The sequence below is a fragment of the Erithacus rubecula genome (assembly GCF_903797595.1).
Source record: "Erithacus rubecula genome assembly, chromosome: 8".
NCBI classification, from domain to species: Eukaryota; Metazoa; Chordata; class Aves; order Passeriformes; family Muscicapidae; genus Erithacus; species Erithacus rubecula.
The window spans coordinates 14,979,807-14,992,270 of NC_136659.1; the positions used below are offsets into that span (position 1 = coordinate 14,979,807).

Genomic DNA, 12,464 nt, shown 5'->3' on the forward strand with positions numbered 1-12,464 from the left:
ATCTACATGTCTTTTAAATACCACCAAGGTGGAGAAGATATTTAAAAGTCAGCCCCATATGACTCATGGGCAACCTCTTCCAATGCTTGATAACCTTTGATAGCCTTTTTGGCGAAAGGTTTCCTAATATTCAAACTTGGGTGCAACTCAAGGACAGTCCCTCTTGTCACTGTAGGAAGTTAATAATTTTGTTAACTGCATATTACTGGTAATGTATCTTGGACATTTCAATCACATGGCTTGAGTTGTGTTCCAAGTATTTATTAGGTAAAAGGGCTGTAAGGATATGAGGAAAAGGCCCATAATAGGAGAATCTTAACTTGATTCCTCAGTGGGATTAACTAGTTCTCTGAACCAACTAACTACTTACTCTTATGTCAACTAAATGCATTGCTTAAGGTCTATTAAGGTATTTTAAAGTCCACTATATCAAATTTGCCTTGTAGTTACTGAAGAAACCGAGACTCGAGAAACTATTTCTGAGAAAACTGTTACAGAAGAGAAACGGTAAGGTTACTTTTCTAAATAGACTGCTCCTATTGCAGCCATTATGTTCTTGCATTCTGTTTTATGAGAGCTTCAGATATCAACTCACTTACTGCACTGAAATCTAATTTCAGCTATGTGGAGACAAAGGACATTGTAATGGAAGATGTCTCTGCTGCAGCAGAGGAAGTATCGGGAGAACCCGTACCTCCTTTCTTCATAAGAAAACCCATGGTGCATAAATTAATTGAAGGTGGGAGCATTATTTTTGAATGCCAAGTAGGGGGCAACCCAAAGCCACATGTGTACTGGAAAAAAGGCGGAGTTCCTCTAACGACTGGCTACAGGTACTTTGAATACAATGCCCCTAATCCCTCTTAATTTAATTTTTATGTATATTTAATTGGCAGTGTCAGAATTTGATTCTCTCACTTATGCTGAGCCAAATAACATCCTGATTTCTGTGAAATAAATTCTTTCTATAGGCTCATGTCTTAATGTGTGACTTTAAAAGTTTGTTAAATTTTAAATATAAATATTCAAAAGACTATAAAGTGAGATATATGTTATACTTAGAAATAAATCAGGAAGAAGTTTTGTATTTGTTTTATTCTATCTGTGCAATGCTTGCATTCTCTCTATGTAAGTCTCATCTATAGAAAGCAACATACTTTCTAGCTGAGAAAAAAATATTACATTTGCATTCTTGAAATGATCATGTTATGATGACCCATATTAGGACAAACTGTGTGAACATAGCCATTATATTGTGTCTGATAATTAGACCTCTGATATTTCAGTGCTGGTGTTTGGATCCCATTTATTTAGTGACAACAAAAAGAAAGCTGACAGTACTCTAGTTTCAGCATGGTTATTTTACACATGCTGCTCTGTATGCTCATTCGTTCAGTGAGAATTGCCTGCATAAGTTTCGTTTTTTGTGCCTTGTACAAGTTAGGAGTATGTCTAACTGTAACTAAAATCAAATTAACTAAAATGTAGTTAATTTTAGTCCAGAATTATAGAGACGTTTTACTTCTATGTTTTCTACAGATACAAAGTGAGTTACAAAAAAGAAACAGGGGAATGCAAACTTGAAATTTCCATGACTTTTGCCGACGATGCCGGAGAATACACTATTGTTGTTCGTAATAATCTTGGAGAAGCTTCTGCAACGGTCTCCTTACTAGAAGAAGGTACATTTTAGATAAGGATATGGGAACAATATTTCTTAAAATTAACTTCAAAATGGGAAAAAATATTTTAAATTGTGCTGCAAAATCTTTGCAGCTTAATTTATTCAGTTCGAGAAACATAAAGGGACATCTAGTGACTCTGTTTCTACAAGACAGAGTGTATGTCATCAGTCCTTTGAAGAACTTTATTCTTTGCTAAAATGTCTAGCTATAGGAACCTTCCTCTGTTGACATGCCATGCTCATGAAAAGATGAGACATTCAGAGGGGAATGTGGGAAACGAAGGTTAATCAACTAATTGTTATCTTAAAAGAAAAGAAGCTAGTCAAATTTTTTAATTCGTCCTGTAAAAATTTTCAAGAGATAGAGTCATGATGAAGAAATTGTAAAATAATCTCTGGAGATGCTTCCACTTTTAAAACTAGGACACCTACATGCTACAGGAAGACTTCTACCTATTTGTAAAGCTCATCTTAATACATCAGTCTTTGCATTTTGTTGTTTGCATTTATTGGCTCAATAGATAAAAAAATCTGCTTGTATCACCAAAAGCAGTAAAATAAGTTTGTACTTGTTTTTTCCGTTCAATCCAGTGAAAACCAAAAAATTTATCGAAATTAATCTGTTCTCAATTCTTAGCTGATTACGAAGCCTACATAAAATCGCAACAAGAAATGATGTACCAAACTCAAATGACTGCATACGTACAGGAACCTAAAGTGGCTGAGGTAGCCCCTCCCATTTCCTATGGTGACTTTGAAAAAGAGTATGAGAAAGAACAAGCTCTAATTAGGAAGAAAATGGCAAAAGATACAGTGATGGTCAGAACTTTTGTAGAAGATGAGGTATGTCTACCCCTCCATACTAATTCTGGGTACCAACATTTTACCATACAAACAATTTACTTGCAAGGTCATTATTTGACACGGAAAACTAATGGGCTTGCTTTTCTGTATAGGAATTCCATATTTCTTCTTTTGAAGAAAGACTTATCAAGGAAATTGAACTCAGAATTATTAAGACTACCTTACATGAACTTCTTGAAGAAGATGGAGAAGAGATGATGGTTGATATTTCTGAATCTGAAGCTGTAGAAGCAGGATTCGATTTAAGACTAAAGAATTACAGAACTTTTGAAGGAACAGGAGTTACCTTCCATTGCAAGACATCTGGATATCCATTGCCAAAGGTACCCCAAATCTGTATAACTTTTTTTTTTTTGGTAAATCATTTGATGCTCTACTTGCAAAAAAAATCCCTTAATATCTCATTGTCAGACATCCTACATTCTGCATTGGAAACAGCAACTCTCAAAAGAAATCCAGTCTTCTGGTTTGATATCAAACTGAATTTTCCTTTTCTCCCTTAATAGAATAGTTAGGTTTGTTAGCCAGTTCAGAGGTAGGCTGGATTTGCCAATTAAGTTGGTCTTGATTGTGAGTATCTCTGAGGTAGCCCAGACCAGTGGGGAACACAGTAGCAGTCCAGTCTAGGTTACTTTGCTCTTCATCAAAATGGGCTTTATATCTGTTCCTAACTTTAAAACTTGTATTTTAGATTTCTATGTAAACATCTAGTCTTGCTTATTTCAAGTAAAAATGTTAATGCTTAGTGCATATATGTTGTGGTGTTGTGATGATTTTCAGCTGAAAAATAGCAAGTTATAAAGTCTTGTATGTACAAGTCATTACTGGATCTTTTTCTTTAGGAAAGTTCACATAGCAGTCTACTATTTCTTTCCGTGCAGGTGGCATGGTACAAGGATGGCAAACGTATAAGGCATGGAGAGCGTTACCACATGGAACTTCTGCAGGACGGCACTGCCACTCTGCGTTTGCCTGTTGTTTTACCTGAAGATGAAGGAATTTATACTGTCTTTGCCAGTAATATGAAAGGAAATGCCATTTGCTCAGCAAAACTCTATGTTGAGCCAGTTGCACCTACAGCAACTCCAGGTTATATGCCAGGCCCTGAAGTTATGAGAAGATACAGGTAGGTACACAGTAATACAATTTTATGAGGCTTCAATCTGCTGTGATAGTCCAAAATCTCATTACACAGCAGTTAAATAAGCTTAAACTATTGGAGTTTATGTGCCTCTAGAAAAGTTTTAAATGCTGTTTTCATGACTCATATCTATATAGTGCAAACTTTTTGTCTGGTTCTTGCTTTTAATGAGCAATGCAGTTCCCAGAGTACAATCATTAACATGCATTTCCAGCCACAGTATCAGATTCACAAGCTCAATAACTATATTTATTTGTTAAAGTACTCACGTTTTTGAAAAAGTATCTTCTCCACTTGGAGTTTTAGTGTGGTGTGCAAGTATCTTTCCATGTCCTTGAAATAGTTGCATTTCCATGACAGAAAAAATTTAGCAATGCCATGTCCTGTGTTCAGTCTCCATACACATACAGATCCATGTACAAATGCACACAGTATTGCACTAGCTTATTTTGATCTGTGCACTGTCCAAAGACCAAAAATTGCCATGGCTATAGTGTGTCCTAACATTACTCAGCTCTACAAATGAATAAAACCTAAAGAAAATTGACTGCAAATAAAAATTAATTTTTTCCCCAATTTCTCAGATAAATTGGCCAAACACTTCAAAATCAATTATGAGAAAGGCAAAGGTTGAAATTTGTTTGTCATGTCAGTGCCCTGCTATCTGACATTGCCATACACATCTGTCTTATCTTTTCCTTCCAGGTCTATCTCTCCACGGTCTCCAAGCCGGTCTCCTGCCCGCAGCTCCCCTTCTCGTTCTCCTGCCCGGAGATTAGAAGAAACTGATGAAGGGCAACTAGAGAGACTATATAAGCCAGTTTTTGTGCTGAAGCCAACATCATTTAAATGTTCACAGGGCCAGACAGCAAGATTTGACTTAAAAGTTGTTGGCAGACCTATGCCAGAGACATACTGGTTCCATAATGGTACATCAGCCTCATTTTCATCAACAAATAATCTTTTAAAAAGTCTTTTTTATCTCGTTGAGACTGTATTGATTCCAACTGTTTTCTTTTCATGTGTACCTGCAGGTCAACAAGTGATTAATGACTACACTCATAAAATAGTGATTAAAGAAGATGGCACGCAGTCATTGATCATTGTTCCTGCAATGCCTGAAGATTCTGGAGAATGGGCTGTCATTGCTCAGAACAGGGCAGGCAAAGCTTCAGTCTCAATGACGCTGACTGTAGAAGGTATCTTCTGTGCATATTGTTTTTAGCAGTCTGATGAGTGTTTCCTACTTAAAACCATGGCTGTGTCATTTCATCTTGTGATAACTTACATTTGCTCTTTCAGCTAAGGAAGACCTAGTCAGACCACACTTTGTGGAAAGGTTGAGAAATGTCAGTGTGAAGGAAGGCTCTAGACTGGAGATGGCAGTGAAAGCTACTGGCAACCCTAATCCTGACATTGTATGGCTCAAGAACAGTGACATCATTGTGCCTCATAAATACCCCAAAATAAAGTAAGGATTTTTATTATATTTCAATCTAGTTAAATTTAAATTTAAATTTTATTTTAAATACTTTATAGAAGTTAAGTAGCAAATAACCACCATCCTGCAAAATGCTTCCTACAGTTTCACAGAAGGGATTCACTAGGGGCTTTTGCATTGCAGCAAGGAATACAGATATTAAATACCTTGAAGAATTAGTTCCATATTTTTCCAGCCTGTGTTTTCATATAGTTTTCTATTCTACAAAGCCATGACAGAGATTTAGTGAACTTTTTCTGTCTCTGATTTTAAAGACCTCTGCAGGGAAAACTGCCACAGAATTTAACACTGGCTTTTATTATTCTTCTTTGTTTGGTTCTTAGGCATTGCACTCCCAAACATAAATAAACATAAACAAAATGTCTATTACCTCCAGAGATTTGCCTTTGGAGGCTTTGAACTAATTTGGACGAAGAGCAAAAATTACTGACAAAGAAGGGAAGAATGTTAATTTTTTTTTCCCCATATTTCAGGATTGAGGGAACCAAAGGGGCAGCTGCGCTTAAAATTGAATCTACTGCCAGGCAGGATGCTGCATGGTATACTGCTACTGCTATCAATAAAGCTGGGCGGGACACTACCCGCTGCAAAGTAAATGTAGAAGTTGAACACACAGAACCTGAACCAGAAAGGAAATTAATAATTCCAAAAGGAACTTACAAAGCCAAGGAAATTGCAGCACCAGAGTTAGAACCTCTCCATCTGCGTTATGGTCAAGAGCAATGGGAGGAAGGAGATCTCTATGACAAAGAAAAACAACAGAAACCATTTTTTAAGAAGAAGCTCACATCTTTAAGGCTCAAACAATTTGGACCAGCACACTTTGAATGCAGGCTTACACCAATTGGCGACCCAACCATGGTGGTGGAGTGGTTGCATGATGGGAAACCCTTGGAAGCAGCTAACAGACTCCGCATGATCAATGAGTTTGGGTACTGTAGCCTGGACTATGGGGTAGCCTATTCCAGAGACAGTGGAGTGATTACTTGCAGAGCAACTAACAAATATGGAACAGATCACACATCTGCTACTCTGATCGTGAAGGATGAGAAAAGCCTTGTGGAAGAATCCCAGTTGCCAGAAGGCAGAAGGGGGCTCCAGCGAATTGAAGAGCTAGAAAGAATGGCCCATGAGGGTGCTCTACCTGCTGTTGCACTGGACCAAAAGGAAAAACAAAAACCAGAAATCGTTTTGGTTCCTGAACCTGCAAGAGTCCTTGAAGGTGAAACAGCACGATTCCGCTGCCGTGTGACTGGCTACCCTACACCCAAGGTCAACTGGTACCTCAATGGACAGCTCATACGTAAAAGCAAAAGGTTTAGACTCCGTTATGATGGGATCTACTACCTGGATATTGTGGACTGCAAGTCATATGACACAGGAGAGGTGAGAGTCACTGCAGAGAATCCAGAAGGCTTTATTGAACATAAGGTGAAACTTGAGATCCAGCAGAGGGAAGACTTCAGATCTGTTCTTCGCCGTGCTCCTGAACCCAAACATGAGCCTGTAGCTACAGAACCTGGGAAACTTCTCTTTGAGGTACAGAAGGTAGACAAACCTGCAGAAGCCACAACCAAAGAAGTGGTGAAGCTGAAAAGAGCTGAAAGGATCACTCATGAAAAGCTTTCAGAGGAATCTGAAGAGCTGCGTAGCAAATTCAAGCGCAGGACTGAAGAGGGCTACTATGAAGCCATCACAGCTGTGGAACTTAAATCTCGCAAAAAAGATGAATCATATGAAGAAATGTTAAAAAAGACAAAAGAAGAACTTCTTCACTGGACCAAAGAGATCCCAGAGGAAGAGAAGAAAGCACTTCCTCCTGAAGGCAAAATCACCATTCCTACATTCAAACCAGAGAAGGTGGAGCTTAGTCCAAGCATGGAGGCTCCCAAGATACTTGAACGAATTCAAAGCCAGACTGTAGCCCAAGGAACAGACGTACACTTCCGTGTGAGAGTGGTGGGCAAACCTGATCCTGAATGCCAGTGGTTCAAAAATGGTGTTCAGATTGAAAGGACTGATCGTGTGTACTGGTACTGGCCTGAAGACAATGTTTGTGAATTAGTTATCAGAGATGTGACTGCTGATGATTCTGCCAGCATCATGGTGAAAGCAGTCAATATAGCTGGTGAAACTTCTAGCCATGCTTTCCTGTTAGTACAAGGTAATTTCAGTTCTTTTACTCATCCTACTGCTCATCATTGTGTCTTAAGTCTGTTTGGTCAGTGCACTGCTAATTGTTTTACATTGTTTTGCAGCCAAGCAGTTAATCAGCTTCACCCAGAAATTACAAGACGTTGTTGCTAAAGCAAGAGACTCCATGGCAACATTTGAATGTGAAACATCAGAGCCCTTTGTCAAAGTGAAATGGTTTAAGGACGGAATTGAGATTCATTCTGGAGACAAGTACAGGATGCACTCAGACAGAAAGGCTCACTTCCTTTCTGTATTAACAATTGATATGTCTGATGCTGATGACTACAGCTGTGCACTGGTTGAAGATGAATCCATAAAAACCACTGCAAAGCTTACTGTTGAAGGTAAGAAGCATACAGCTCAGTAACATGCCATGTTGTTAAAGTGAAATCAGCCTCAGAAATAAAATTATTTAAACAGGTGTTTAGCAACCTAAGAAATTTCTAGCTCCTTTCATACTTTTGGAATACAGTATGAAAGTTTATAGATGTAGTCGTGTAAAATGGTTACATTCAACATATAAATATATACATATATACATGTATATGTATTTATTCCCTTAGGCTCATTTAATAGTATTTTTGTTCTTCAGGAGTATCTAATCAAGCTGATTCACAAACGTAATTATCTGCCTTTAGGTGCTGCAATTGAGTTTATTAAAGAACTTGAGGATGTAGAAGTGCCAGAATCCTTCTCAGGTGAACTTGAATGTGAGGTTTACCCAGAAGATGCAGAGGGGAAATGGTATCATGGTGATGTTGAACTCACTTCTAGTCTGAAACATGTGATTGCATCCCGCCGTGGTCGCCAGACCCTCACTATTAAAGATGTTAATAAAGATGATCAAGGAGAATATAGCTATGTTGTTGATGGAAAAAGGACTCAATGTAAACTAAAGATGAAGCGTAAGCATTTCTTATATTGTCTATATACTATAGATTTCCTATATTATAGCATGCATTATAACTATATCATTGTATCTCATAATACTTTAATGTTCAATAATCTGCCTCATATATGTATTAATTAACTTCATTTAATTCCACAGCTCGTCCCATGGCAATTCTTCAAGGACTTACTGATCAAAAAGTCTGTGAGGGAGATATTGTGCAACTCGAAGTAAAAGTGTCCCTAGAAAATGCAGAAGGTGTCTGGATGAAGGATGGCCAGGAAATTCAATCAAGTGACCGTATTCACATTGTGCTGGATAAACAATCACATATGTTGCTCATAGAAGATGCCACAAAGGAAGATAGTGGAACTTACTCTTTCAGTGTTCCTGATCTTGAGCTGTCAACCACTGGACAGATCACAGTGTACAGTAAGTCACTATGAAAATTTTGAATGTGTGTTTGATTTTTGCCTCTTTTAGGATTAATTTTTAAAGGCACAGTTTTTCTCACAATGAATATTTTTGTAACTTGGCAGGCGTGGAAATAGTGGTGCCTCTAAAAGATGTTCACGTAATTGAAGGAACAAAAGCCATCCTTGAATGCAAAGTTTCAGCACCTGATGTGTCCTCTTCAAAATGGTACCTAAATGATAATCAAATAAAGGCTGATGAACGTGTGCAAGCTATATGTAAAGGTGCTAAGCAGAGGCTAGTGCTCACCAGAACCCATGCATCAGATGCAGGACACTATAAGCTAATGGTTGGCAAAGTGGAAACAAGTTGCAATGTCACAGTTGAAGGTTGGTGTCTTTTATGATGCACAGTTCTTTGTGAAATAATTTCTTTGGAAACAAAACCAGTGCAAACAACTAATAAATTTATAATTTTTGCTTTTTATAGAAATTGAGATCATTAGAGGTCTTCATGACATCACCTGCACTGAAACACAGAATGTGTCCTTTGAGGTCGAGCTCTCCCATTCAGGGATTGATGTAATTTGGCATTTCAAAGGCCAACCCATAAAGGCTGGTCCTAAATATAAAATTGAAGAACATGGCAAAATATATAAATTGACAGTGGTGAAGATGATGAAAGATGATGAAGGAGAATACGTCTTTTATGCTGGAGAGAAGAAGACATCTGGGAAACTTATAGTAGCAGGTTAGTAGGGTTAAAATCCAAGGCTTTTATTTCACTGTGATTTAGAAAGTACCCAATGGACTTGTAGCAACTGTGCTGTTCCAGTGGGAGTTCATCTTTAAGTTTTTTTCTTCTTTTTTATGTTCTCCTTGCCTTTCTCCTTATCTTTTGTGATTAGTATCATTTAAATTCACAAATCTTTTAAGTGTAAATATATTTTGCTAGATCAGAACCACAGTACCAAACTATATTATGTTTTTGATGTAATTAATGTAAAAAAGAGGGGGGTTTGTCCTCTGTGTTATCAGTATTCCTGTGTTGATGATAAAAGAGTGTTCTCTTTTTGAGAGAACTCTCTTTTCTGTTCTCTTTTCTCTTTACACTAGGAGCGAAAAGAAACTATTTTTGCACTGTTCAGGTCATATTCTATTCCTAGTTTTGCACAGAGCTCAGAATTACTATAGGCATGCTGCAAATTAGGGCAAAGAATTACAGCATCTCCTTTTTTGTTTCTGCATGGGGGAAAGCTGAACAACAACACAACACAAGAACGCATTTTTTTCCTCCCAACAGGCGGTGCCATTTCAAAGCCTCTCAGTGACCTGACTGTGGCCGAGTCCCAGAGAGCTGTTTTTGAATGTGAGGTGGCAAATCCTGAATCAGAGGGCCAGTGGCTACAAAATGGTAGACCATTGACTATGACAGACCAGTTCCGTGCTGAATCTGATGGTGTGAAGAGAAGGCTCGTTATCCCTGCGACAAAAATGGAGGATATGGGTGAATACAGCTACGAAATAGCAAGCTCAAAGACATCTGCCAAACTGAAGGTTGAAGGTCAGTAGTTTTTATAACTACTAGATGCCTTTAAGACTTACTCCAACATCATTCACTATATCTTGGATCAGGCCTTAATGCACAAGCAAAATGAAATAAATCAAATTAAAAACCCCAAATAAACCCCTGAGCCTATCCAACAACAACAACAAAAACTAAACAAACAAATCTCCCACCAACCAATCAACAAAACAGACAAATAAAACCCTAAAAACCCCATAAACCAAACATTTATCATGAATGCTATGAGTAAATCTTCCTTGCTGTGTTCCCAGTACACCACTTTGCTGGAATCTGTATAAATTACTGTATGCATAAAATGAAGCACCCTTAATCAGTTTTATTAAAATTGTTATGTTTATCATAGGCTTTGATTTTGATCTGTTTTGTCAAGGTTTTTTTTTTCTATTTTCTTTCTTTTTTCCCTAGCTGTTAAGATAAAGAAAACACTAAAGAACTTGACTGTCACAGAATCACAGGAGGCAGTTTTCAGTGTAGAGCTGACCCACCCTGATGTGAAAGGAGCTCTATGGATTAAAAATGGTGTTGAACTTGAATCAAGTGACAAATATGAAATTACAGTGAAAGGAACTGTTCATACACTGAGAATCAAAAACTGTGTTGTCACCGACGAGTCTGTTTACAGCTTCAAACTTGGAAAAATAGGAGCAAATGCCAGACTTCATGTGGAAAGTAAGCCATCCTAGTTTGAATATTTGCTGTAATGTGTATTTTAAAATTTTAATCATACACAGTGCTGAATATTGCTAATTTTTTCTCCTCAAGCTGTCAAGATCATCAAAAAGCCAAAGGATGTGACTGCTTTGGAAAATGCTGTTGTCTCATTTGAACTGAGTGTTTCCCATGATACTGTACCAGTCCGCTGGTTCCATAAAAATATTGAGCTTAAACAAAGTGATAAATACAAGATGATCTCTCAAAGGAAAGTTCACAAGCTTATGCTGCATAACATATCTCCTGATGATGCTGGGGAATACACAGCTCTTGTTGGGCAAATTGAGTGCAAAGCAAAACTGTTTGTGGAAAGTAAGTATTGTTAGTTTGTAAGAAAGTAGTTATAGGAATTGTTACATCAACACTGAGCAACTTGACCTGACACTTCATAGCCTGTTACCCTTGTTTTTTTGCAGTCTTCCAAATATACTAACTTTTAGAAAATTCACTCTTGTCTTTTTTCCCCTCCTTTTAGGCATACACATCACAAAGACCATGAAAAATATTGAGATCCCTGAGACCAAAACTGCCTCTTTTGAATGTGAAGTTTCTCATTTCAATGTGCCCGCTGTCTGGTTGAAAAATGGTGTGGAGATTGAAATGAGTGAAAAGTTCAAAATAGTTGTCCAAGGGAAACTCCACCAGCTCAATATCATGAACACAAGCAGTGAAGATTCTGCAGAGTACACATTTGTCTGCGGAAATGACAGAGTCAGCGCAACCTTGACTGTAAAACGTATGTAAAAATTAAATTAACCAGAATATTTTACAGCTACCAGTAATAAGTTTGTGCTAACACATGGACTTAATGAAATTCTGACAAAACCATCAGACTGTAGAGGTGCTTTTTAATAACAGTAAATAGCCTCCATAGCATTCTTTAAAGAGATTCAGAAGTGGAGAACTATAATGTTAGATCCTGTGTTGTTCTCTTTAGGCCAACATACCTAAACGCCAGGTCACTGTAGAAGACGGAACTTGGACTCCTATGTCATTCAGTAGTTGTGAGACATTTAATTGTAATACTGATTCCGAACACAAAACGTACCTTTTAATATTTCCAAAATTGTCTAAAAGAAGTTGAAGCACCTCTAATCTGGTTAACATACATTTAAAATAAAGTAAAACAGAACAGAAAAAAGCAAACCATGTCCATTCCTTTTCTTTTAGCCATCCTAATTACCTCCATGCTAAAAGACATCAATGCCGAAGAGAAAGATACAATAACATTTGAAGTTACTGTTAATTATGAAGGCATCTCATATAAATGGCTAAAGAATGGTGTAGAAATAAAATCGACTGATAAATGCCAGATACGAACCAAGAAGCTTACACACTCCCTCTCCATAAGGAATGTGCACTTTGGTGATGCAGCAGAATATACTTTTGTTGCTGGAAATGCAGCTTCATCAGCCACTTTATATGTGGAAGGTATTTGCTCTCTTTATTTGTATGTTTAGTTATTTCTAGGAGCTTA

The 12,464-nt window shown here is 37.6% G+C and overlaps 1 protein-coding gene across 1 annotated transcript in view; it reads left to right on the top strand.

Moving 5' to 3' along the window:
* Positions 1-12,464, top strand: part of TTN (titin) — a 238,044-nt gene that overhangs the window by 18,849 nt on the left and 206,731 nt on the right. The window contains exons 17-36 of the mRNA XM_079310285.1: positions 447-507; positions 621-833; positions 1,540-1,682; positions 2,322-2,527; positions 2,641-2,871; positions 3,430-3,674; positions 4,395-4,618; positions 4,724-4,888; positions 4,992-5,160; positions 5,664-7,354; positions 7,449-7,730; positions 8,025-8,291; positions 8,435-8,707; positions 8,815-9,078; positions 9,179-9,439; positions 9,992-10,252; positions 10,682-10,945; positions 11,039-11,299; positions 11,463-11,723; positions 12,158-12,418. Of these exons, the coding sequence (XP_079166411.1) occupies positions 447-507; positions 621-833; positions 1,540-1,682; positions 2,322-2,527; positions 2,641-2,871; positions 3,430-3,674; positions 4,395-4,618; positions 4,724-4,888; positions 4,992-5,160; positions 5,664-7,354; positions 7,449-7,730; positions 8,025-8,291; positions 8,435-8,707; positions 8,815-9,078; positions 9,179-9,439; positions 9,992-10,252; positions 10,682-10,945; positions 11,039-11,299; positions 11,463-11,723; positions 12,158-12,418 (6,003 nt within the window). The remainder of the gene's footprint in view (positions 1-446; positions 508-620; positions 834-1,539; positions 1,683-2,321; positions 2,528-2,640; positions 2,872-3,429; positions 3,675-4,394; positions 4,619-4,723; positions 4,889-4,991; positions 5,161-5,663; positions 7,355-7,448; positions 7,731-8,024; positions 8,292-8,434; positions 8,708-8,814; positions 9,079-9,178; positions 9,440-9,991; positions 10,253-10,681; positions 10,946-11,038; positions 11,300-11,462; positions 11,724-12,157; positions 12,419-12,464) is intronic.